The sequence below is a fragment of the Kryptolebias marmoratus genome, linkage group LG11, assembly GCF_001649575.2.
Source record: "Kryptolebias marmoratus isolate JLee-2015 linkage group LG11, ASM164957v2, whole genome shotgun sequence".
Classification (NCBI taxonomy): Eukaryota; Metazoa; Chordata; class Actinopteri; order Cyprinodontiformes; family Rivulidae; genus Kryptolebias; species Kryptolebias marmoratus.
Genome location: NC_051440.1, coordinates 5,846,290 through 5,872,106, shown reverse-complemented (window position 1 = coordinate 5,872,106; position 25,817 = coordinate 5,846,290). Strand labels below are relative to the sequence as shown.

The window sequence follows — 25,817 nt, the reverse complement described above, 5'->3', positions numbered from 1 at the left end:
ATCATCAAAATTAAACGAAATAAACATTTGAAATATATGAGTTTGTATGTAATGTATGAATATAATATACAAGTTTCACTTTTTAAATGGAATTACTGAAATCAATCTACTTTTTCATGATATTCTAATTTTATGACCAGCACCTGTAAGTTTATACGATGCTGCTGTTTTAGGCTTTCTTCTGTAAAGCCTAAACAAAAGCCACGATTTTCATCTAAGTTGTTAAACTTTCACCGTGTCCTCCAGTCTGTGCTCCGACTTCTTTTGCTTTTTTTTCTACTTTTGAAGCTCTTATTAGCTTTCTTTATGCTCCTGTGAAGCTCACATGTAAATATGGAGGCCTTAAATGTCCAGCTATCTAAAGCAGCTGCTTCTAAGTTGCCGGATTTGGTTCGTGTGATAAAACTCCAGTTGTTGTGCAGCTCCTCCAAGCCGTGACCGAACCAAGTTCTCCACATGCTTCACGTACTGAGTCATGGCTCTGCAGCCGTCTGCCCGCCAGCTCGGCCTGTTTACGTTAATGCGCCGCAATAAAACGGATGAGCGTGTGTGTGTGTTTTTGTCTCTTCATCAGCATGTCTGCAGCTAATTGTCTTTCTCCCTCTCTTTGAGTAAACACACGTGTTTGCAGACTGCCTCACAGACACAACAGATTCAGTCTGATGAGGTCCATCGGTGTCTCTGAGTGATTCACTTGATGAGGTTTAAACAAAAGCACGCAAGCTTTTTTTTTTATAACAGTTGTTTTTTTTCTACATGATGTGATCCAATGGGGGAAAATAAAAAAAGAAGCCCACCACATGTTCCGAATGCTTCGTCAGTGATTCAGTGATCAAAAAAAAGGAGGGCAGACGTGTCGCATATGTGAAAATATGGTTGAGTGCTGCTTTAAATACTTTACTCAGCTTAATAACTGGGTGCTATGTGTTGCAGATGACTGTCGAATCATTTGACTTAAAGAAATGCTTGTTAAAAACATAAATTCCAATAAAAACGAGTAAGAGCACCTCAGAAACAAAACATGCAACTTTTATTTCATGCAGTTATATCACATGTACTGTAAAAGCACCAAACATTACTCGTGATCTGCAGTATTTCTTTCACTTCTTTGTGCAAGGTGAAGGCTTGTTGTTTAGGACGATTTCTAGCTTTCTTAGCATGTCCAAGAGTGATGAATAGCTTCAGCGTAAGTAATCCAAAAACAGACAGGAAGCACTCACACAAGGTTTCAGGCCTTGGTTGACTAATCTCTCTTACGTAGATTTCTTTTCAGGCCATGTTGGAGACAATCATGCTGACATTTTGCCCCAATGGCCTCCATCAGATTGTGAACAAACATGGCGGTTTGACCAGTGATTGGCTCACAAATGGTCACATTATTTTTCACTTCTTTAGGTCTCATTCTGCAATTTTTACCAAAAACTTAAAACAAAGAAAAAGCAGTTTTGGTCTAAATCATAATTTCTAAGTTTCTGAATATTTCGCTCTGGATATTACTTGCTTCAGTTTAGCACAGTGAACAAATACTCTGGCTTAATACATTTCTTTAAAGATTCGATAGTTTTGTTTGCACTGATTAACTGAATCCTCTAACTTCCTGTATGGCTCTAGTAGCACATTAAGCAGTTTGGTGTCGTTTCTCTGTCCTTTTTATTGATCAAGTGCCATCTTTTCTCCCTAACTCATTGTCCTCCTGATGTGGACTCTTAAAGTTTTGGTTATTCCCTGCAGTTCAGTACTAAGACGCTCTGAGCTGTGGGAGTATTCAGATGCATTTTGCAAACATAACTACAACAGCGAGGAAAGATTGTAAGCCACATGCTCAACACACTGATCCAATATGCACCTTTTTTCAGCGTATGAACCCAGCTGACGGAGGCATTCCAACTAGTATGTCTCACTTCTCTTGGGGTCCATTAAAGGGGGACATGGGTCATATACCACAGCTGTCATTGTCTTCTGGAGGCGTACATCCCTCTCCAATTAGCCGTTCTTTCACCGACAGCCGACATTAGCTGTTTTGATGGTGGTGACTCAGGTTTTTTTTTTTTTTTAGTGAAATGCAATCCAAAATTGGAGTTCTTTTTTGTTTATTATTATAGAAAGTGTGCAGAAAAATAAACCTTTCTGACTTATGTTACTTTTCTTATTATTGTCAGAATGCCAGGTTATGACTTAAGGTCAACCTTTCTCACCATTAAAAGTCTGGAGCAGTGTTTCTGGGTCTAAAAAATGGATTTTGATGAATTGAACTATAATCTTCCTATTCAAAGATGATCTTTTTTTATTCTTGGGTAATGTTTAAATCATATCTCACAAATTATCAATGGTATGTTATCATTGGGGGTGAAAAATCCACGTTTTTCAGTTAATACAGGTGTACCACAAGGCTATGGTCTTGGCCTACTTGTTTTTAAGTTTATATATCATTACTTTGCTCTGTTTGTGCCCTGGTGCAGATTTTCAGATGTACACTGATGATTCAGTTGTATATGTGCCCGCTAAGGATATCCCGTCAGTTTTTGGACAGCTGTCATGTTATTTAAAATCTGTTACAGCATGGTTTAAAAATCTGTGTCTTACACTGAATATGAAAACAAACAAACAAAAGATCAACTTGCTTTTCTTCAAGGGCTCAGTCTTGGACTGATGGCGTGTCAGAAGTAAAACATCTGGGTGTGATGTTGGGTTCTCAGTTAAAGTTTGAGTTTTTAAAGCTCAGTGCAGATACGAGTTGTAAACGATAGATGTTAGGTCAGTTAAAAAAATGTTACCTTGACGCATGAACTTCATGATTTTACTGAATAGTCTTTTTTTTTGCTTGCAGGAGGAGTACAGAGCAGAGGGCATCACGTGGCACAACATCGACTACATCGACAACAGCGGCTGCATCAACCTCATCAGCAAGAAGCCGACGGCTCTGTTCCACCTGCTGGACGAGGAGTGCAAGTACGTCACCGGTCAAGTGCGATCGTTTTTAGAAAAGTGACCAGAAGACTGCCAAAGCTGGTACCTTCTTTATTACTGCTGCCTTATAGTACATAAATGCTGTCATTTATCTGTGGACAATTGTTAACCCTGTTATCACCTTGCTGAGGTTTTTTTTTGTTTGTTTGTTTGTTTTTTTTTACGCTGCTGTTTTGGATATCAATCAGATCTACAAAACTGCACACTCCATGTTGTTTTTAGGTGCAATGTTTAGGAATGAAGGACTAGGTGCAGAGCTCCAGTCTTTCCTCATCGCAGCTGCAGTCTGTTTCTTTCTTCAGGCTTTGTTAGAAAATGATGAATTGTCAACCCTTTCGTTTAACAGCTCCACTGCGTCTTTAACTTTATAGTTTACCTCAGAAGAGTTTTCAGACACCTTAAGTTTGGTATCCAAAGATGGAGGCGTTGGTCTGGTACTCTGATGATGTCACTGGAGTGATGTTGCCACAGATCGTCTGATGCACTGAAAATGCCTCTGGAAACTCAAAAAGATTATATCAGAATACAGATAATGCTGTGAAACATCTCAGTTAATTGAAACACCTAAATATCTGCTGGGTTGCAGGGAGAGTTTGTTGATTAATCCTGTTGTTTTGCTGGTCTTTTCAGTTTTGCCACTTTAAATCAGATCTAAACAAACTGTACCTGAACTGTAAGAAATGGTATTTATTGAACAAAATCAGATCTGGGCTTTTTATACATTAATGTGGCTATTAGTTGTAAAAAGCAAAATTTTAGTTTGTAAAGGTGGGGCACTTTTGAAAATAGGAAGTTAAAAAATTTATTTCTGGTTAACTTCTATGTTGTTATATTTATTATACCTTAGATATCAGTTTACTCATAGGAGAAATGTCATTTAATTGATCTTTTTCACCCAGCTGCTAAACTCTGCTGACTTTTGGTCCTTTAGCTTCATTGATTTGGGCTGTTTTTAGGCATTAACATTTCTCTCTTTTTCGATGTTAAGATATTCCACTGCAGGACAGCACTTTGCCTCCGAATCCTTTCCTTTCTGTGAATCAAACTCTACTCGTTCCGACCCCTTCCGTTGCGTGAAAACCCACCAGGTGGTGCACGTGCAGTCGTATTTATCTCTGTTAGCTGTCATCTAACTTACTACTTAGCGTAGCTGCTTCATCTGGATCCAATAACGCCTTGAACCAATCGGAACGCTTCATGTATACGTCCGTGTGTGTGTGTGTGGAAAAAAATGGGGTCATTTCTGGAAAATTTGGCTGAAGGGGGGGAAATCTCGGGTGGGGGAGGCTCTCTCTGGGGTGTTATGCTGCCAGTGGATGAAGCTCAGAGATTACAGGGAGAGAAAGGGGAGATGCTCCGAGATCTCATCATTCACAGTTAGTGAAGCCAGTGGTGCTTCGGGGCCTCTGGAGAGACGGATTAGGTTACTACAGAGTCGGGGGTTCATTTCTCCAGTGAAAGCATCCAGCCTTACAACCCCCGCGGACACACTCGAACCTGCCGTGTTTTGCCGAGGTGAACGGAGGAGAGGTTTAGGCGATACGAAACGTCTCCTGGAATGTTGATCCAGCCTGCGGAGGTTAGTGGTGAACGGGCAAATTGTTCATGAATCAAAGGTGGAACCACCAAGGAAGAATGCTGCGAGCGGAGCCACAGTTTTAGTGGCTCCGGTGGTAAATTGGGGATGGAATATCTTCCTCGAGGGTCAGAGGAGTGAACTTCGTTCACTTTGTATTCCTTTTCACTGAAGCGAGTTCCTCGTGGTCCTCAGCTGCTCCCCTGACACGGTAGTCAAAACAAAAGTCATTCAAAACCAGGTTAACCTTAAGTTTAATAAGTGCTTGCGCATGCTACTGGATGTTGCTTTTAAAATAAATAGATTTGAAACCCAAATATTGCTGTGAAGCAATGGCGAATGGGGTTGCAAGGAAATGGTTTCTTTCTCAATCAGAACCAGTCCTTTAATGAAATACGATATTCACCTCTTGGTAATCTTTGTTTTGTTGCCCTACAACCCAGAATTTAGTTAGTTTTATTTGATTATAAGAGTTTCTTTAGGATAAGCATAATTCTTTACAACAAAACAGCTCCAGCTCCTTTAAGTTGGATGGTGGTTGCTTCTATACAGCGATCTTTAAATCCTAGGAAAGATTCTCAGTTTGAGGTGTGGGATTTGACTAAACCTTTCCAGGACATTTACCTGGTTCTCCTTAAACCACTGAAGTGTTGCTTCGTCTGTGTGTTGAGGGTCACTGTCCTGCTGGAAGGTGGACCTCCGTTCCAGTTTCAAATCTCTGGAAGACTTAAAGAAGTTTCCCTGAAAGATCTTTTCTATATTTTGCTTTGTATGAACTCTGACCAGTTTCCCGTTCTTTGCTGATTTAAACAACAAAAAATCATCATCACAGCATGATGCTGCCACCACCATGCGTCACTGTGAAGAAGGTGGTTTTTTTACCATTACAATAGGGCCAAATGGCACCTTCCTCCACATGTTTGGGAAAGAAATTCCAAATGGTCAGCTTTATTTTTTTGAAATAATGTCTTTTTGCTGCCACTCTCCCATAAAGTCCAGCTCCATCAGGGTTATCTTTGGCCTTCCTGGATGTTTCTCTCATTAATGCGCTCTTTGCCTGGTCCGCGAGTTTTTGCGGGACCCTCTCTCTGCAGGTTTGCTCCGGTGGCATCATCTTTCCATTTCCTAATAATGGATATAATGGAGCTCTGTGGGATGTTCAGGGTTCTGGGTTGTTGTTTTTTTTTTAGTAACTCTGATCTGTACTTCTCTAGAACATTGTGTCTGACATGTGATACTGAGCTCATTTGACCTTTGGATTGCAAACAAGTGGTTCTTATTTAATTTGTGTAGCTGATGAAGGTATCGGTTGGGATTTTTTTCTTTATAATCAACTTAAAAAAATTAATGGTTGTAAGGCAAGAACATGTTAATATAACCATGGGGATGAATACTAGTTTACTGTAAAAGTCTGAAGATGAGCTTTAATCTATGTTGCTCTGATGAAAATAAAAAAAAGCTTATTTTTTCCTTTCTTTTTTTTAAGTTTCCCTCAAGCTTCCAATCAGACGCTGCTGGACAAATTCAAGCGTCAGCATGAAGGAAACAGCTACATCGAGTTCCCCGCCGTCATGGAGCCCGCCTTCATCATCAGACACTACGCCGGGAAGGTCAAGTACAGAGTCAAGGTGAGAACAGGTTGTGGATGTGTAAGAGGAATTAAACGGCGCTCAAAGGGATTTGCTGTCCACACATCGATTGACAGCGGATGCCGGAGCTGATACTAATATAATTCATTCATACTGGAGCTGTATTAAAGGGGGAAAAGCAGCCAAAAAACACGAGCCACATTACCGATCATACTGGATAAAGCAGTCAGCTTTAAATAAGTAACTAAAATTCATGAGGTGTCCCTCAGGGTACACTGAGCGTTTAACGAGACGGACAAACAATTAAAAAAGTCAGAGCAGAAAGCAGCGGCGGATCTGTTCACCGCTTCGACGACCTATTTTTGTGGCTAGATCTGATTCTCTGTTTCCAAGCTGTGTGTTGATACAAAGCACATGTGCTGAGGAGAGTATTGTTCGACCGCATGAAATAAACTCATACCAACTGGTTATTCCACATCAGCATGTGAACAGCTGAGCTGTGGTCCTGAAAGATGAGCAGCGATCAGCTTACCGCTGGGTTCTGTCTTATGGATGGAGAATATCTCCAAGAGTTTTGGGTTTGTAGTAGAAGGATAAGTTCCAGTATCTTATTCCTTATAGATGGGGCATCACATTTAAGATGACTCTCTTTGCCCCACAATTACAGCCGAGCTTGAAGTGTTTCAATCATCCATATGTTGTTATTCCTGGAACTATCATCACCGTTCAATGGAAGATTAAACCAGTCCTTAGATTTAATGGGAAATAATACTTGGAACGTCAAAATGACAGGAAAGCTGAAATAAAAAAAAAAGTAAACTAATCCTTTAGCTCTTGAACTCAGTCCCCGTAATTGCAGAGCAACAACAACAAAATATTTTTTAGCCAAAAAGCAGCTATAACCCGTGCTGCCAAGTGTTTTCTTCACTGCCAAACAAACAATAAAGATCCTGACGGGGAAAAACAGTTGCTGTTGTTTATGACACTCGATCTGTGTGGTTTTATGTTTGAATAACTCAGGCTTATAAAAGTCTTGGTTAGTTTTGCAGCTATAAAAATTGTCCCGGAAGTTAAAGATTAGAGAAAAAGACCAACTATGTTAATGCATGCAGTGGGTTCAGAAAGTATTCAGACCGCCTTTGCTTTTTGGTGTTTTGTTGTATTTTCAATTCTTTTCTCTCTTAATCTGCACCCAGTATCCAATAATAACAAAGAAAACAATTTTTTTTTAATTCATCAATTTATTAAAAAAAAAATAATACAAAAATCACATACACAAGCATTCAGACTAGTTTAGCTCAGGTTTCTCCCATTGTTCCTGATTCAACACCTTTATTGGAGTCAATCGTTGGTTAATTTAACTCACTGGGTATGATTTATAAAGGTAGATGTCTCTCTAAAGAAGACTTTTAGCTGACGATCAGAGCAAAAACCAAATGTAAGGTCAGAGGAGCTGCCTGCCGAGCTCAGAGACAGAATAAGGGTCTGAGGAAAGCTCTGAAATATTTCTGCTGCACTAAAGGTTCCCCAAGAGCTCAGTGGCCTTCATAATCCTGACATGAAAGAGGTTTGGCACAAGCAGGACTCCTCTAAGAGCTGGTCACCGAGCCACACTGAACATTTGAGTGAGAGGGGTCTTAGTGAGAGAGGTGACTAAGAACGTGACGGTCTCACTGACTGAGCTTCAGAGATCCCGTGTGGAGAAGGGACTCGGTTCCAGGAGGACAGCCAGAACTGCAGGCCTCCGCTGATCTGGGCTTTTAGACGGAGTAACTCCATGGAAGCCTCTCCTGAGGGGGGAAACACTTGCAGGAACAAGTTATGTCTGGTGGAAACTAGGCACTACTCATCACCCGTCCAACACAATGAAGCACGGTGGCGGCAGCATCATGCTGTGGGGTTGTTTTTCAACAGCAGGGACTTGGAGACCGGTCAGGGTTGAGGAAAAAGTGAATGGAGCAGATATCCTCAATGAAAAGCACAGTGTTCAGGAGCTCAGATTGAGCCGAAGAAGGTTCACCTTCCAACAGGACGACGACTCAGTGCACACAGAGAAGACGACATGTGGCTTAGAGACAACTCTGTGAATGTCTGTGAAGTGGACCAGTCAGAAACTCTGAATCAGCTGAAAATGGCTCAGAATGGCAGAAAATCCTCTAATCTAGGTGAGCAGTGCTTGTTGCATCAAACCCAAAACGAGTTGAGGCTGTAACTTCTACCAAAAGTGCTTCAAAGTTCTCAATATGTAGGTAAATGTGATATTGAAGGGGTTTATTCTTTTTAATAAATGTACAAATTTGTTTAAAATTCTATTTTCTTTGTTCCGTTATGCATTACTGAGTGTAGATTACCAAGGAAAAGAAATAAACATAAACAATTGTAGCACTTTTTACAAAACTGTAAAAAGTGAAGAGGGTCTGAATACTTTTGAAACCTATTGTGAGGAACTTTAACGATTTATTGGAAGCCTGGTGTGTGTCACTCTCCTATATTCAGGACTTCAGGGAGAAGAACACGGACCACATGCGGCCCGACATCGTGGCCCTGCTGAAGAGCAGCAAGAACGCCTTCATCTGCGGCCTGATGGGAATCGACCCCGTGGCGACCTTCCGCTGGGCCGTGCTGCGGGCTTACTTCAGGGCTGTGGTGGCTTTCAGGGAGGCCGGCCGCAGACACGTCCACAAAAAGACAGGTGAGGAATCGTTCTTTAGCCCACGAAGAAAACAAATATTATATTAAGAGATCCAACACATATTATACCTGCAACATAGATTTAGTTTGTCTATGTAGAATAATCTCTTTTAAGGTCGGCGCTCAGGTTAGCACACAGAAAAAGGAAACAAAGTAGCGTTACTCGAAGGAATGAAGGAAACCTGCTCTCAAAGTTATGAACAAAGACGTTACACAATCTGTTAGCACTTCGTGTTGGCGATGACTCTCAGCTACCACCACATCAAATCTGCTTCATATCTGGAAAATTCAGTTAGAGACATTTTTATACGCCTGATTTAAGACGGGACATGTTATGATATGAATCCATCTGTTTGTGTACAATTTCTTGTCCGTGCTGTAACTCTGCAACATACAAACGTCAAACTGCCCAGCTGGAGACCTAATTGGCTAAGGATGATCCCTATTGATTTCAAGGTCACTAGGTCAAAGGTCAAGGTCACATCTTTGTTAAACCTATGCTCCAGCTTCACATCTGACTAGCATAGAAATGTCAAATCCTTTGTTCCCTCGATTGTACCTACAGACGGGCGTATTATTCATCTTTGGTGATAAAATCCATTCAGTGGTTCATGAGATATTTTGCTAACAGACTGACAAACCCACACAGGGACACATGATAGCCAATTGACATGAAAGGTAGGTGGTAATGATGTGCTGAAGAGTACTAATCAGGCTTTATCAGTACAGTTAGTGGGTTGTTGGGATAAGGCAGATTAGCTAAGGTCATTATTGTCACTTAAGTAACATCAGAGACTTGAGCTGCTTATAGTGAAACTGTGAATTTAAGATTAACATGTTTTTTTTTTTTTGTATTTTTATTCTTTAAGTGAATGACCCGGCTGTTCCCTGCGCTGTCGTCAAAACTGTTGACAACTTCAGTTTCCTTCACCACCCGGTTCACCAGAGGAGCCTTGAGATCCTCCAGAGATGTAAAGATGAGAAATACAGTAAGTGGGGAAGGATTTGTCAGATTTTTTTATTTTCTCTGATGGAGCCACTTACTTCATCAGATGTTTTATTTACACTCTGGTCTCACAATAATTGAACTTACAAATATTTATTTTTAAAATTACCAAGCTAAAAGCCTCATCAGATGATGAATCAGTTGCTGATCAAAGCTGAGAAAAAAAAGATGGCGACACAAATATTGTTTAATATTTTAGGTTTTTATTCTAAACTTATGTCATATATGGAATAAATGGGTTTGGTAGTGATCATGTTATATAATAAAGTAGAAATTTAAAACTGTCCCTTTAACTCTTTCAGACTTAAAGGGATAGTTCAGGTCTGTTGATTAGGACACTATGGAAAGGTTATGAACAGTTAACATCTTACCTGTTGTGGATAACTCTCTGATTGACCTCAGTTTGGAGAAACTGTTTAATTCTGACCAGATGGACGAGCTAATGGTTAGTTCGAGGGAAGCCCAGACAAATCTCAGAAACCTCCCAGGGCTTTTAACAAATCTTTAAATTGCCATAAATTTCACATCATTTGGCCACTATGGCAGAATCATCACAATATTTTTGCAGGAAGAGCCTCAGGCTGCACCTGAAGTGCTAAAGCTAGCTGCTACTGCTGTTTACACCTGAAAAACAAGCATAGAATTCTATAAAAAATAATCATGTAATGTTAAAACTGACGGCGTAAAGCTTTATGGATTTTGTTTTTTTAACTGTTTCAAGACGTCAGTAATCCAGTTTGGTCTTGGACCCGTTCGGATTAACTGTTGTCTTGTTGTCCAGTCAGAGTTTTTAAACTAGGGTTGTTCAAAGAGCTATCTGCAACAGGTAAGATATTAATTGTTTATACCCTTTATAAAAGCGACAAACCGTAGCGTGAAATTCATTGTGTTTCGGTTTAAAAACATGGTTTGGGTTTTGCAGAAACAAAAGCAAAGAAACTAATGATGATTTTTCTTACAATAAAAATACAAGTTTTTCCATCTTTCACCTCCTAGGTATTGCTCGGAAAAATCCACGAACACCTCTGTCTGATCTTCAAGGCGCCAACGTCCTGAATGAAAAGGCCACCAGGTGAGAATGAGACTTTACGGTAAAGTCACACAAACGGAAATTTATTTCCAGTTTATTAGATGGGTTGCCTCTGCCGCCGACTGCGTAAAAACAAATTCTACTAACCCGGCTCTGTAATCAGTATCGTCACTGCTTCGTCCTTGTGCAGGGAAGGATTCGGGGTCGGATGTAACGGTCGCAGCTCCAGGTCGGGTCGCGTCTCTTCATCGGGAAGCCCCGCCCTGGAAGAGGACGGGATCTTCCTCAACTCGGCCAACAGCAAGCTCCTGGAGAGAGCTCAGGGTATCCTGCTGTGAGTACCTCACACCGACAAAAGGAGTAAAATCTGCTTGTTTAATTACAGTTTTAAGCTTCTTGTTAATCGTGGTGTTTACGTCCGCTCTAATTCCGTAGGAGAAACAAAAACTGCAAAAGTAAACCAGCCCTTCCCAAGGTCAGACACAAATCTGATGCAGTCCACAGCATTTTCAGAAAGATCATAACTGGAAAAGGAAACAGGAAGTACAGTGTTAATGTCGTTTTGTCTGGTTGTGTCCGAGCAGCACTTGTTGGACGTGAAGTCTCTGCGCTACCTGAGCAGCGTGACGCTCCACGACCGCATCACCAAGTCCCTGCTTCACCTGCACAAGAAGAAGAAGCCGCCCAGCATCAGTGCTCAGTTCCAGGTCAGTGCTGCACCCTGCTGGGAGAACCAGGGAATCACAGCAGCATCACTGACCGGGACACGCACGAGGAGCAGAAAGTCCGAGTCAGATCTGGTGGCAGAAAAGTTAACGAGATGAAAATAAACATTCTTCTGGTTTATGGTGTTTGTGTGTGTGTGTGTGCGCAGGCTTCGCTCAATAAGCTGATGGAGACTCTTGATCAGTCGGAGCCGTACTTCGTCAAGTGTATCCGCTCCAATGCTGAGAAGGTAGAGCCATGAGTGTAAAAAGGCTTCTTCTAACCACCGCCCCACTGATGTCACTCTTTTTTCTTTTTTTTTTTACCTCCCTCTCTGCTCGCTTGCTCTTTGCGCTGCTCAGCTGCCGCTTCGTTTCAACGACAGTCTGGTGCTCAGGCAGCTGAGGTACACGGGGATGCTGGAAACCGTCCGGATCCGACAGTCGGGATACAGCATCAAGTACACATTTAAGGTGAATCCTGCCTTTCCGACCCGCTGCCACGATAACACCACGATGTTCAGGCAAAAACATTCACAATCAGCTGAGATTTCTTTGCATTTCAACAATAATTCTGTGTATCATTTATAATGTACGGGCAAATGTTAACCCAAATCTAAATATTCCAGTTTAGGAAAAGTCAGAGGGAGTTTAACCGTGTCTTTTTGGACTGGGGGGGTCATAATCCTGATTATCGAACTTGATTACTGATTGAGTTTAGAAACATTTACTGTACTTAAAGAGCAGTAAATTTCCCTGAAGGTGACGACAACTTTGATACTTTACTGTTAAACTTTCCCTTAAAGTTACTGGTGAAGAGTTTATTAACATGTGGACTACCAGATATTGTAATAAACAAAATCCATAATATAGTGCTTATTGTAGGACTCTATGAAATATGTTTGGGGGTTTTTTCAGTCACCGTGTTTTCACCTAAAAAAAAAGTGCACCTCAATCAAAAGGCAAGGCAGAATAAGATGCTCACAAAGCAGAATGTGGCGAAATAAAATGTATTTGTTTTTTGTCAACTACCTTTTTTTTTTTTCTTGAATTGTTTGGAGCCAAAATTAAAATTAGAAATGTGAATGTGAATAATTGCAGTTCCCAACGAAACAGTAATGAGATGTGTTATAGGAGGGACTGATGGGTTCAGGAAGGTGGACGAAGTGTTGTTCACAGTTAACGGCAAAATGTCAGTTTTTGTGTGCCATCGTGTTGTATTTTTGAAGCTATTCAGGCTGTCCCCTCAATACAAAAGTCCCGCCTACTCGCCCTCCCAACTCACCAACAGGCTGTCAGTCACGGTGTAACCTGGCACTTTTTTAAAGCCTTGAATAAATAATTCAAAATAAGTGTGTTTTTTTTTTTAATGCATATTTGAACTTGTTGCAGCAAGGTAAGAACTACATGAATAAACTAAACTCAACCCCTAAAAAATATTCTGAGGCAAATGTCCCATTCATTAACATTGAGAGGCGGGGCTTAAAATTGTACTGTAGCCAACCACTAAGGGGGTGCTCCTTCGCATTGGCCTCAACCTCTGGCTTCCAGTCCTTTCTCTAGTTATAGTATGTCTCAACGGTATCAGCTCTGAACCCCTCACTGCTTGTAATGATGACGTACAGGTTGACGAATAGCGTCAGACAGGAATCCCCATGGACTGTGATGTTTGCGTAGTGAGAGTAGGGAGCAGGTGGAAGAGAGCCTGGAGAGGCAGAGGTATGCTCTGGAGAGAAGTGGAATGAGAGTCAGTAGAAGTGAGACAGATTGTGCGTGAGCATGAGAGAGAGACGGGTGTAAACAGTGAAGCTGCAAGAGTGAAAGGGGAAGGTTTACAAGATGGAGCTGAGACCTGCTGTGGTTGGTTTGGCGATGATGGCTCTAACATGAACGCAGGAGGAGGAGCTGGAGGTCGCAGAGGTGAAAATGGTAATGAGTATATCGAAGGGACAGCTCAGACTGGGATGGTTTGGACACCTGAAGTGGAGGGACAATGGCTATTTTGGACAAAGGATGTTAAATGCGGATCTGCCAGGGAGGCAGAAAAAACCAACAGAAGCTTCATGAATGTAGTGTAGGAGGATGTGCAGAGGGTTGGTGTAACAACCCCTGAAGGGAGCAGCCAGAAGAAGATTTAGTCTTTTCATTTTGAAAAGTGTCCTCTCATTATGTTACACAAAAAAGCATTCAGGTTCAGTTTTTTCCCCCCACACTGACAGATTTCTTGAAGCTTCACCTGAAAACGTCTCGTTTGTCTCCTTCCAGGACTTTGTGCATCACTTCCACGTGCTGCTGCCGCGGGGCACGAGCCCCACAAAGTCTGGCATCAGAGAGTTTTTCAGACGGATCCACCTGCCTCCTGCAGGGTACCAAGTGGGCAACACAATGGTACGGGTTCTGGAAACCAGCCGCCGTGGCTTTTCTGTAAACCCTTTAGGTGACTATTGTTTTCTGTCGGACTTCAGCGTCGTTCTCCTCTGTTCCTCCGCTGGTGTAGGTGTTCTTGCGGGAGGCGGAGCGTCAGCGTCTGCAGACACTCCTCCACCAGGAAGTATTGCGGCGAATTGTCATGCTGCAGCGGCGCTTCAGAGCAGTCTTGGAGAGGAGGCACTTTGTCAGCATGCGACGAGCCACCTTTGTAATCCAGGTGAGTACTCTCTTATTCTTTAGTCCCTATTGTTGCTCTCCTTATATCTCTAAGGGCATCACGAATCCTGATTTTTATCCACCTAACTTTACAGGAGGAGCCTCTAAAGTCCATTAAGGTTTCTTTGTCTCGACTAATCAAATATCCAGTCATAAATATACAATGAAGAGGGTTCTCTATATATAGTTTGTCGATTAAAGATGATGAGGACAAATGCTTTCAGAGCAGATTTCAGTTATTAGTCTGGGTATTATTACACTCTGTACAATGAATGAACTAAAAGCATTTTGGATTTGCTGTCCTTTAACTAAAATAGTTTGTTTCAGGATAGTTGTTGCAGGCGTGAAGCCCCAAGGGTTTAAGGGCAAAGATTGTGAACTGAATCAGTGGAATGAAATGTGTGCTTATGAAAAATGTAACCAAAGAGAGGCTTATATGGCCTGGAAGAAAACTCGGTCCAAACTAGTGGTGTAACAGTACATGTATTTTTATCAAACCGTCACAATACAGATGTCTGGGATGAGTGTATGGATTCAGAAGAAGAATACTTCAGTCATAGGGGGTCAATGTTCTCATCTTAAAGAGGACACACGTTTTTTTTTAAATAGCTTAAATGCCACGACCAAAAAGGAGCATCAGAGGATCTAAATCCCTCTTTGGCCGGCTTCACATAAGAAGCGGTATAGCTAGTTTTTCCAACTGCAGCTTGAATGCTGCGAGTGTCTGTCCAGCTGGCAGAGAAGAAGCATTTCCCAACAAAGAGGAGGAGAAGGAAAGCAGCCGTGTCTGTTCATAATACCCCTGGAGTTCACAGATTTTAGCCTATTTCAGCTGAAGCTCCTGTGAAAAAACTGCTTTGTTTATCCACGTTCATGCCATATTGAGTAGAGCTCAATGTGGCAGCCTTTTGGTAGGTTGGAGGAGAGCCACACGGAGACTCGGAAAAAATAAAAACCCAAATTAAAGACTGCTGAGGGATGTGTTTGCGTATGTAAAATTTCTCCCTGGATGTGTCGAAAATTAAACTAGCATTTGTTTCTTTTATTTTTACCGTGACCCTCATTTTGAGATACCTACTGAAACATGAGTTTTGTGTAGTATTACGCCGCTAGTTCAAACAGGAACTCCTCAACTCAATGAGAAGTTCCTAATCGCTGGCTAGAACATCGCCAATTGAACAGAAAAATAATCTTCTTGTTTAATAAGAGGCAAACTTGGTGCCTTAGAGGATTCAGAAGAATCTGAGCAACACGTCATATCAGTCATTTAATATTCAATTTTCCTGACTTGCTGAAGAATGTTTTGAATTACAAAAAAGATCCGATTCTGTGAATGTGTTGCCTAAACTTATTAAGGCATAAATGAAGGGTCATAACACAAATCATCCTCTCTTATTTAATGTTTTGATCCGTTTCTGTCTTCCCATCCGCGAAGCATATCTGTTCCATCTTTTCGTCCCATCTCTGCAGCGGTGGTGGAGATTCTGCCTCCTCAAACAGTCCAGTATTGATTCGGGTGAAGAGGAGGCGGTGGCGGCTGTGTGTCTGCAGGCGGCGTGGAGAGGTTACAGGGAGCGCCGGAGGTTCCTGCACTGGCGAGCGTCCGCCGTCATTATACAGAGGAGCTGGAGGAGCTGCTGCCACCGCCGCAGGTCCGTGGCGGCTACGACCATCCAGGCGGCCTGGAGAGGCTTCAGAGAGAGGAGCCGGTTCTGCAGGATGCGCGGCGCTGTCACACAACTGCAGGCGGTCAGCCGAGGATACCTGGCTAGACTCAGGTGAGTGAAACGGTGAATTTGAGGAGATGAGGGACTTATTTTAAAGAAACCCATCTGCATGTTTCCTCTAAAATGTTTAGTCAAATAACTGATAAACAGGTGGAAATGAACATGGAATCCTACGAGAGAAGCAAATCATTTCAGTCACTTTCCATCATTATTGTGTTAATATTGCCCAGAGATTATTTTGTAATTTTCATCCAAACTCTGTCTAGGTTTAAACACTTAAAGGAGCAGCATAGGAGACTCCACAGGCAGCCCAGTCCACTAACTGAGATGGATGCTGGAACTTTAGAGAACTTTGCGTCGTCAGGACAGGACAGTTGTGTTGACGTGGAACCATCTGAAGAATCTTTGGATGCTACCAAGACCCTAAAGGGAGAGGACTCAGAGAGAAGTCAGAGCACGGATGAAAGTAGCCATAGGAACCGGTCAAAGCGAGAGCGGGCACGCATGAGAGAACTGGAGCAGGCTCAGTTCAGCTTGGAGCTCCTCAAAGTCCGAACCACCAGCATGGGGGGTCCTCTCCCAGAAGATGCAGTTGCAAACAGCGGCTCCTGCCAGGCGGAGGACGACGTCAGACATTCGCCGCGGGGTTCCCCAGCGAGCCACGGGAGTTTCGAGATGCTAAGCATGGAAGAAATGGAGACGGAAGGTTCTGGAGGGTTTGGGCCCCAGTCGACTGAATCTCAAGAGCAAGCCCAAACTCCGAGTGTTCTCAGAGATTCAAACCATAACGAAAAGCCAATGACGGAACTGCCGAACAAGGTGGAGGGACCAAGGGCGACGTTTTATATTCCTTCAGACCAAAGTCCAATTCATAAAACAAAACTTGAAAGTCCCGGCAAATCTCACAGAGACAGAAAGGAGTCGACATCTCGAAGGCCTGTGGTTGTATTGATCAGTATGCAGAAGGAGAGTCCTGTGGATGAGGGAGAGCTGCTGGCAGCCCGAACCCTCGAAGCAGCTTCTCAAACAGGAGGAGCTGGCTCCCAAATCCCCCCTATAGGAGGCCTGGAGTTAGCGTCCCGCAGGGAGCAACCTGCCCAGGCAAAGAGAGATGTGCTTGGGGTGGACAAGTCTTCCAAGTTTCCCACTTCAGCCCTTCACGGAGAGAGCCCAGAGACACCAGGACCCTGTCCCTCAAAGGTCCTGCAGCCCAAGTCTAAAGTTCCCACTGTTCTGCCGAGTCAGCACGAGACGAAGAAAATGCAGGAGGCTCCCAACCAGGTGCTGGACACCAAACCCCCAAAAGCCCAGAAGAAGAACTCTGGCCAGACTGTGATAGTGAACATGGTGGAGAAATCACCCAACACCGTGTTCTCTCCTCCAAGACGCAAGCTGCCGTTCTCAAAGTAAGTTAAAAGATTTACACAGAGGGAAAGAACTTCTTCTTGCAGGTTCACCGTCACAACCCTGCAAAAAGGCCAGTGCAAACTAAAAATAAAACACGACCATTTAAGCCTTTTTGGAGCAACAAGGCCAATTATTATTATTTTTTTTAAGTTTTGACGATTTGCTTTTTAAAATGTTCTCGTGTTTTGCAGATCAGATAAGGATTTGGTAAACCAGGAGAGATCTCCCTCTCTTTCTATGTATAGAGATGATTCCAAATCTGCTGGATCCAGAAACAGAGAGGTAAGACAACCAAATGTGAGCACAGACCCACTTATTTCACGTATCGCATGCTTGTCATTTGCACGCAACGTTTATTTTTTCTGTGAAAATGCCTCATAAAAGACCTATTGAGCGTCAGTTTGAGGTTGCAGAAATTAGATATATGTTTTTAAAATCTTCAGCTTTAGTACTTGCAGTATATTTATCTGCATTCATATATGAACACACAAACAGCTGATCTGTTCATGTGGTTACCTGGAAGCAGGTGGGCCGCCCCGGCCCCAAAAAGAAAGCTCGAATGTCCCGGACGCGCTCAGACTTCCTCACCCGCTGTAACTCCGAGGGCGCCACCCAGTCGGATGACGACGACGAATACTACATCCCCGCACACGCCTGCACACTGCCCCCCTCCCTGTCTCCCCCACGAGCCCTCCTCGAGGCTGACTGTCACAGTGACTCTGAGATGGTAACATACCAAATCTCCGGAGGTCCCTCGACCTCCACATGAGTTTTCTGTCCTCTTGGTCCCTCCCCCACCTCCACCCTTTTTTTTTTCCTGGTGGATATGGCCACACGCAGCGGGCGGAGGAGCTTTTTAACACTGCTAACCACAATTTCACCAATACTTTTGAACCAAACAGATGTTTCTCCACTAATATATTTATTGCATCCACTTTTCAAGCTCTGATAAGAGGTCTAGTGACAGATTTTTCCAAGTGAAGTTTTGTGGAAAGGTTAACAATGTTACCTGCTGTAGATAGCTTTTCTTGAACAACCTCAGTTTGGAGAAATAGTATAATTCTGTCCAGACTGATGAGCTAACAGCTAGAAACTAAGACCAAACTGAATCCCTGTCATGTTAAAACAACTTCAGTCTTAAAAATCTCATAGCGGTTTGTGCAGACGCCACAGCCGCCAGTTTGTCATAATACAATTATTTACACAGAGTTTTATGGTTGTTTGTAAATGCAAATAGCAGCAGCAACTAGCTGTAGCACTTCCAGTGCAGCCTGGGGCACTTTGTGCGGGAATATTTTTGAGATCGGAGTTGTTTTAATATGGCAGAAATCCACATTGGTCCTGGCCCCTCTTAGACTAGCCATTTGCTCCTTAGTCCAGTCAGAATAAAATTTTGTTTCTCCAATCTGAGGTCGTTCAAGGAGCTATCTACAACAGGTAAGATAGTAACTGTTCATAACCTTTCCGCAGAACCTCACTTCAAAAGATCTGAACTATCACTTTAGGACCATGCACCTCATGGTTCTGCACGTTGCTTTGGTGGCTGCTTAGCTGCTGCCTCCTCATCTCACCTCTGCTACTGTTTTAAGGAGTTTAACCACCGGGTTTCCTTCAACTGAACACGTGCCATGTTAGGAAGTCATCTAGGTGTTTGTTTGTTTGTTTGTTTGTTTTTAAACACTTTTAATAATCCCAAACTGTAAAGTATGAAAGGGCAACATTTGTTAGAAAGGCACCAGCACGTGTTAAAGCTAAAGATGGCTGCTTCAGATGATACTTTGTGGTGTTTAGCGGACCTTTAGCAGGTTAGGAAAATTAATATAGTCACTGCTTTAAAATTTCTATTTCAAATTTCAAAGTTAGCCTCAGTAAAGGTCACGAATGCAAGCACCTTGTTCGTTAAGCCTAATTAGTCTTTTGCTGCTGTAAACTAACTGTACATGTGAATTGCTAAATGCAGTTACCACAGAAAGCCTTAAAGTATTGATTTGTTATAATCCTTAGCAAGATAACGTCTCTATTAACAGAAGAAGTAAAAAAAAAAAGAAACTCCAGAAGTTCGGCAGTGGCGTTGAAGGAAAACTGAAGACTCAAAACATCAAAACTTCCTCCTCACAGAGACTCTAGCTCTGTACTAGAGGCCGTAGTTGAAGACACCGTCCTCTCGTTTGGATGTCCGCATGCGTCACATGTTGCTCTGCATGCCAACCACCTCTGCATGCTGAAATGAATGAAACCTCGAGCCAAGTACCTTCTCTTTAATGGCTTCCTGTCCTAACAGAATCTAAACCTGAAAGTTTGTCTGTTACACTCTCAGTATTAGCACGGCTATATTGGGTGTTTATCAAGACTTTTAGTAGTTTGTTGCTTACAGAACATGCATAACAGTCTTACATTTTCTGTAACGTTGTGACACCATACCTTCTGCTCTCTATACGAGGCTTTTGAGCAGATGTTCAGTAGTAGTCCTTGTAGAGGAACCAGTCTGTGTTTAAACAGGAAGTCATGCTCCTGAAGAGTCTCAGTAAACCTAATCCACATCCTGGATAAATCTAAAAACTGTCAGATACAAGTCGTGTGCTCCTCTGCTCCTCAGTCATCTCATAAAGACCAGAAGAAGATCCATAAGACCATGTCATCAGGGGACCTGGGCAAGGTGGAGGTCCTCAGGAAAACCTCCAGTCAGGACGGAAGGTAAGACCCCCTGAATGTCTCCTACTGCTTATTAGTTGCATCGCTTTCTGCCGTGAATGTTTAAATTATCATTTGTTTTTTTAAAAGCAGGATGAGAGGAAAGATGCGATTCTGGAGTAAGACGAGACACAGCGAGAAAAAATTGTCAAGAGAGAAACACGCCAGCAGGAGTGAATGTGAGGAGGCGCACGGTAAGCAAGGAGCAAAAAGATCTTTTATACAGAAACACACAACAAACTCAAGAGACACACCGGTCCCGAGTAGCAAAAATGTGAAAATGCTCAGCAAGAAAAAGTAAAGCTGTGTGGTGTAGAGCACGTTTTGTTTTAAATTAAACGCTTTTTTTTTCTTGGTGGCTTTTTAAATTCTGCGTTTAAATATTCGGTTTTTATTTGTTTTTTTCTTGTCTCCCAGGGAGCCTGTCTCCTCCACACAGTCCAGATCTGGAGGCATCTTCTTCCAGAGGGGTCCGGGACACCAAAGAGACCAAGGAGCAGCGGCGGCGCAGTTTGAAGATTAGCAGCATCGCCCTGGAACCCGCCAAGTGGCAGAACGACTCGCTGCACATCCTCACCTCGGCCAGCGACTACCGCAGCATGAACGACTTCCTCATGAAGAAGGTTGACCTGAGCTCAGTCGTGCTCGGTTTCATTTGGGGGGCTTTTACAAAACCTAGTAAAAATTGAGGTCTTGGAGGGGTTGCATTAATGTCTTCCTTGAGCTTAAGGTGCTCCGATTCAGACTTTTTCTCCTAATAAGTTTAAAATGTTCTCCAGATCTCTGACCTGGATTCTGAAGACAGTAAAAAGGACACCATGGTGGATGTTGTCTTCAAGAAAGCACTGAAGGAGTTCAGGATCAACATCTTCAACTCGTACTCCACCGCCCTGGCTGTGAGTTCTTTACCCTCTCTTCAGATTTGAAACCGGGTGAAGCAGCTCTTGTGCGAATGTACTTTTTTAAATCGACGTATTCATTTTCTGATCCCCGGCAGATGGACGATGGGAAGAGTATCCGCTACAAAGACCTGCACGCGCTGTTCGAGCACATCCTGGAGAAGACCATGCGCCTGGAGCAGCGAGACTGGAGTGAGTCACCTGTGAAGGTGTGGGTCAACACCTTCAAGGTCTTCCTGGATGAGTTCATGACAGAGTACAAGCCCATGGAGGGAACCATCGGCAGGGTGAGCAAGCTGAAAACGGGACGGGTTCGTTCAGGGACGATGTGTGGGAATCCAGAGGCTGCCGGGGCTTCATACGTAAATGTGTTTGTCTTTGAAAGCTTTCTCTACGTAATTCAAAAATGTAAAAACACAAACATACTAAACACACTTGGTAATTCGTTTGCTTTTACCTCCTTTCAGGCGCCAAAACGGGAGCGCAAGAAATCAAGGAAGAAGGAAGCTGATATTGTGAGTTTAAAATCCTGAAACGATGAAATACACTCTCTGACAAAACAAAACAAAAAAAAAAAAACAATTAAGCACCCAGAAGGAATGCTCTGATTTGTGCACGATTTGATTCACATGACCAGACCAGAGATGGGTTTGTAAATAATTTAAAATTATGAGAAGCCGCTCGTCTAAAACGAGCACCTGAGGGCGTAAGCGGTGGAGTCATGGGTGGAGCAGTAGTGTTATCAGGTAGTTGCTGGAGCGTCTGACAGTTGGTCAGAATGGTGAGTGAAGGTCAGCAGGCAAAGAGGACGCCTCGTGGGCATATCAGACAGGAGAACCGACACCTGATGGAGTTTGATGTCGGTTTGTAGGAGGTTGGCTGGTCGTATCGTGCAGTTGTCCAACATGGGGGGGTATCCAGATGTTGCAGTGACCAGATGTTGGAACCAATGGGTACATGAGGGCACCTGCACCCATGTAGTGAAGATCCCGTCACCCAAGACAAACCACGGGATCAACCTATTGCTTGCCTACCATTACAAAACCTCATATCACCTCCGTCTTTCATTTGGACACAGGTATTAGACTCTTTACAACTCCCCATGTCATCCCGCACCGTGTCTCGACAACTGGTATCAGACAGACTACGAGTTCCCTGTCTCATGTGTAGGCTGCCATTAACTCCAGACCAGAGAGCATTTAGAGTGGTGCTGTAACCTGGAGGCATGGATTTATGAGTGGTATTGAATCATGTTCAGTGATAAATCTTGGTTCTACAATATCATAGATTTCCATCGCACCAATGTTTGAGGGACTAGTGATGTTACTCCTAGTGTCAGTGATGAATGGACCATAAGGTGGGACTTCAGGTCACATCTGATAGTGATTTGGGGATGCTGACAGCACAGTGCTACGTCACTGACCATCAGCATGTCCTAGCTATCCTGAGACAGTGCCCTGGTACAGTCTTTGAACAAGACAACACCCGTCCACACATTGGACATGTGTCTCTGGGCTGACGGCATCGTGTTGAGGCCCTCCCGTGGTCAGCCCGCTCCGTCGATCTTTCCCTAATCATGTATGTTTGGGATCAGTTTGGACATCTGTTCCAACCCAGGGCTGATCTGCCAGATGTTACGGTCCAGTTCCAACAGCTGCATGACACTGTTCTGCTCCGAATCACTGTTTGCATTCAGGCCTGAGGCACTGCCAACCACCACTCTGTCTGGGTGTTTAACTTTATTTTGCTTTTTTTTCTGCCAGTGAGTGTAGTTTTAAAAAAAAAAAACAAAACATAACTTTCATTCCTTTCCTGAGCTGACTGGTGGCTCTGCTGCCCCCTGCAGGCGGAGGAACACAACGGCCACATCTTTAAGTCCACTCAGTACAGCATCCCGACCTACTGCGAGTTCTGCTCCTCCCTCATCTGGATGATGGACCGAGCCTGCGTCTGCAAACGTGAGGGTTTGACCGAAGCTTCACACGCAAACATGCATTTAGAAACACGCTACTGTAGGATGGGGTGACGGTAAATGATGAGTAATGCATCATGTTCTTATTGTTGCAACGCTGCGAAGAAATACATAGAAGAGCTTGTTCAGCAGCACTTTCTTTTCTTGTCTTTTCTGTTCAGCCTAAAAGCAAGTAAAAATCTACAGGATGCCTGATTTTCACAGAGTCCCGCACAAATAAACACACCACCAGCTAACGGTGCTAATGTTCTCCTAACTCGTTTACTGCTCACGCCTGCGTGCGTAGTTTCTGTTTCCACCCTCATGGCACATTACACCCCCTCCTCCTCTTTTCACTCACACACACTCTCATCCCCACCAAACTAACACACTTTCCATGTGAATCTGAATGTCAGGAAAATTCAATTAAAGCTCCCTCTCCCTTCATAAATCTGCCTTCTATCTAGTTAGAAAGCTCTCTTTTTGCAGCGGCTCAGAGTTCAGACTCTCTGCTCGTCTCGACTCTCAGCCGAGTCTTTGATCTCCCGACGCTCCTAAGCCGCTTCGGCTGGGAGAAGCTCGTCCGGCTGCAGCCCTCGGTCTGATCCCACTGTTTGTGTTTGTCCGCAGTGTGCCGCTACGCCTGCCACAGGAAGTGCTGCTCCAAGATGACGACTAAGTGCAGCAAAAAGGTAGGTGGTGATGTTTTGGTCCCGAGATTTCTGGTATTCCATTAGGTTCTTGATAAGAAAAAAACAAAGATTTATAGCAAAATTTAATCCCTTTTTGGCCACGGGATTATTGCCCATTCTATAAAAGATTCAAAAAAAGTTAAAAAACAAAAACAACTGGACTTCTATTCTGTAGCTGAAGACGTTTCGCTTCTCATCCGAGGAGCTTTCTCAATTCAGAAATAGAGAGTGTGGAGTTGAGCTTTTAAAGCTGAGATGTGATGTAAGCTGGATTGCTTGCAAATGTGTTTTTTAACTTTTTTTTAACTTTTTTTGAATTTACCATGGCCTGGATGACTGAGAATCTACACCACCTCTATAAAAGATGGGTAGTAATTACCTGTGTCTTTGTTTTTGTTTGTCTGTTTGTTGGTATAATATCTCATCAACCACTGGATGGATTTTATTGACACTTTGTGAAATTAGGTAATAGATGTGCGTCTCATCTACATCCACATCTTTTTTTAGAGTCAACCTGATTCAAGATGGCTGCCACAGCTAACTGACATCTGATAGCACAAAAATTGCTTACACATATTGAGCTAAAATTTGGTGTGGTAGTAGCTGAGAGTCGTTTCCAACACAAGTGTTAACAGATGGGGGAAGATCTTGAGATATTGCATCAGATCGTGCGTGAAGTTATTTCATTAATTCTTAACATGAAATGATCTCAGTTTAAAATTCTGGTGGCTCATCAACTCATCCAATTAAAATTTTCCCCCCATCTTGTTAAAAAGATTCAGAACTCCAGCACCTAACAAGGAGCTGATTGAGTTCTTTAGAGTGTGGAAGATGACGATCTGCAAGACTTTTCAGGTCATCCACAGTCGGAAGCCTTTTCTTATGGATGTTGGAGTTTACTTTTTGTGTTTTTAAAAGTTGATTTTTTTATTGTGGGAAAGGGTAAAGTAATCCCTGTTGGTCCTAAAGTAAAATTGGGAGTGCTCAGACTTGTTAGGACCCCCTTCAGAGTCACCTTTATCCGCAAAAATCCACGCTGACGCGCCGTGTTCCCGTGTTTGTGTTTCCTCTCCGACAGTACGACCCGGAGCTGTCGTCTCGACAGTTCTGTGTGGAGTTGTCTCGTCTGACCAGTGAGGAGCGCGCTGTGCCTCAGCTGGTGGAGAAACTCATCAACTACATCGAGATGCACGGCCTCTACACGGAGGGGATCTACAGGAAGTCTGGCTCCACCAATAAGATCAAAGAACTCCGACAGGGACTGGACACAGGTGAGACTGACGGAGAACCTATAGTCATGACAAAAAAAATGGACATGTTTTGTATCTTTTTAATAATTTCTACATGTTGTAATTTTTTTTTTTTTTTTTTTGTTACCAAACTGAAGTAAAAGCCATGTTAAAGGGACAGTTCAGATCTTTTCAAGTGCTGCTTTGTAGAAAGGTTATGAACAAATAATATCTCCTCTGTTATAGGTAGCTCTTTGAACAACCTCAGTTTAGAGACATAGTTGAATTCTGACTAAATTAATGAGCTAACAGCTAGTCTAAGCAAGGTCAAAGTGGATTACTGCCGTCTTAAAAGACCTCCAATCTCACAAGTTTAGTAAAAGTTCATGAAAACGCTATTTTGTAAAACCTTTACCCAGCCATCAGTTTTGCATTACATTACTATTCACATAGATTTTTATGGTTGTTTGTAAGCACAAATAGCAGCAGCAGTAGCTAGCTGTAGCACCTCCTTCAGGAGTAACCATTTCGTGTGAAAATGACGACAATATTTGGGTTTATAAAATGATGTTCCAATCAGACATTTTTTAGGTTGGAGCCGTGTTAAGATGGCATCAATCCACTTTGGTCTCTGCCCTGCTCCCACTAGCTTAGCGACGTCCTGATACTGATCAGTCTTTTAAAAACGTTTGGATTTAAAAAACTTCTAATGAGATTGGTGGTATTGTATGAAATCTGTACTGGTACCATTACAAGAAGTACTCCAATAGCAAACACTGCAAGTATGTAGCTACTAAACTGCTCTCAGTTTGCATTTTAAAACACTATCATACGACAAACATGTTAGCACATTACATCATAACAGCAGCCATTTTGCGACACAGCTGACATATAACTAAAGACCAGGGCTGGGCAATCCTGGTCCTCGAGGGCCACCATCCTGCATGTTTTACTTGTTCCTCTGCTCCGACACACCTGATTTGAATCAATGGCTGATTAACAGGCTTCTGCA

At 42.9% G+C, this 25,817-nt stretch overlaps 1 protein-coding gene across 12 annotated transcripts in view; it reads left to right on the top strand.

Moving 5' to 3' along the window:
• myo9ab (myosin IXAb) overlaps positions 1 to 25,817 on the top strand; it is a 140,955-nt gene that overhangs the window by 106,365 nt on the left and 8,773 nt on the right. For 8 of the 12 annotated variants that reach the window (XM_017437015.3, XM_017437019.3, XM_017437014.3 and 5 more), the window contains 25 exons: positions 2,828 to 2,949; positions 6,030 to 6,171; positions 8,629 to 8,824; positions 9,693 to 9,812; positions 10,826 to 10,901; positions 11,050 to 11,193; positions 11,295 to 11,334; positions 11,444 to 11,566; positions 11,734 to 11,814; positions 11,927 to 12,037; positions 13,829 to 13,951; positions 14,061 to 14,210; positions 15,680 to 15,987; positions 16,203 to 17,342; positions 17,535 to 17,625; positions 17,867 to 18,070; positions 19,940 to 20,037; positions 20,125 to 20,228; positions 20,452 to 20,657; positions 20,814 to 20,930; positions 21,032 to 21,220; positions 21,401 to 21,448; positions 22,780 to 22,891; positions 23,515 to 23,576; positions 24,655 to 24,847. In XM_017437015.3, the coding sequence (XP_017292504.1) occupies positions 2,828 to 2,949; positions 6,030 to 6,171; positions 8,629 to 8,824; positions 9,693 to 9,812; positions 10,826 to 10,901; positions 11,050 to 11,193; positions 11,295 to 11,334; positions 11,444 to 11,566; positions 11,734 to 11,814; positions 11,927 to 12,037; positions 13,829 to 13,951; positions 14,061 to 14,210; positions 15,680 to 15,987; positions 16,203 to 17,342; positions 17,535 to 17,625; positions 17,867 to 18,070; positions 19,940 to 20,037; positions 20,125 to 20,228; positions 20,452 to 20,657; positions 20,814 to 20,930; positions 21,032 to 21,220; positions 21,401 to 21,448; positions 22,780 to 22,891; positions 23,515 to 23,576; positions 24,655 to 24,847 (4,300 nt within the window). The remainder of the gene's footprint in view (positions 1 to 2,827; positions 2,950 to 6,029; positions 6,172 to 8,628; positions 8,825 to 9,692; positions 9,813 to 10,825; positions 10,902 to 11,049; positions 11,194 to 11,294; positions 11,335 to 11,443; positions 11,567 to 11,733; positions 11,815 to 11,926; positions 12,038 to 13,828; positions 13,952 to 14,060; positions 14,211 to 15,679; positions 15,988 to 16,202; positions 17,343 to 17,534; positions 17,626 to 17,866; positions 18,071 to 19,939; positions 20,038 to 20,124; positions 20,229 to 20,451; positions 20,658 to 20,813; positions 20,931 to 21,031; positions 21,221 to 21,400; positions 21,449 to 22,779; positions 22,892 to 23,514; positions 23,577 to 24,654; positions 24,848 to 25,817) is intronic. The other 4 variants (XM_017437018.3, XM_017437016.3, XM_025010800.2 and 1 more) reach the window with 4 other exon arrangements.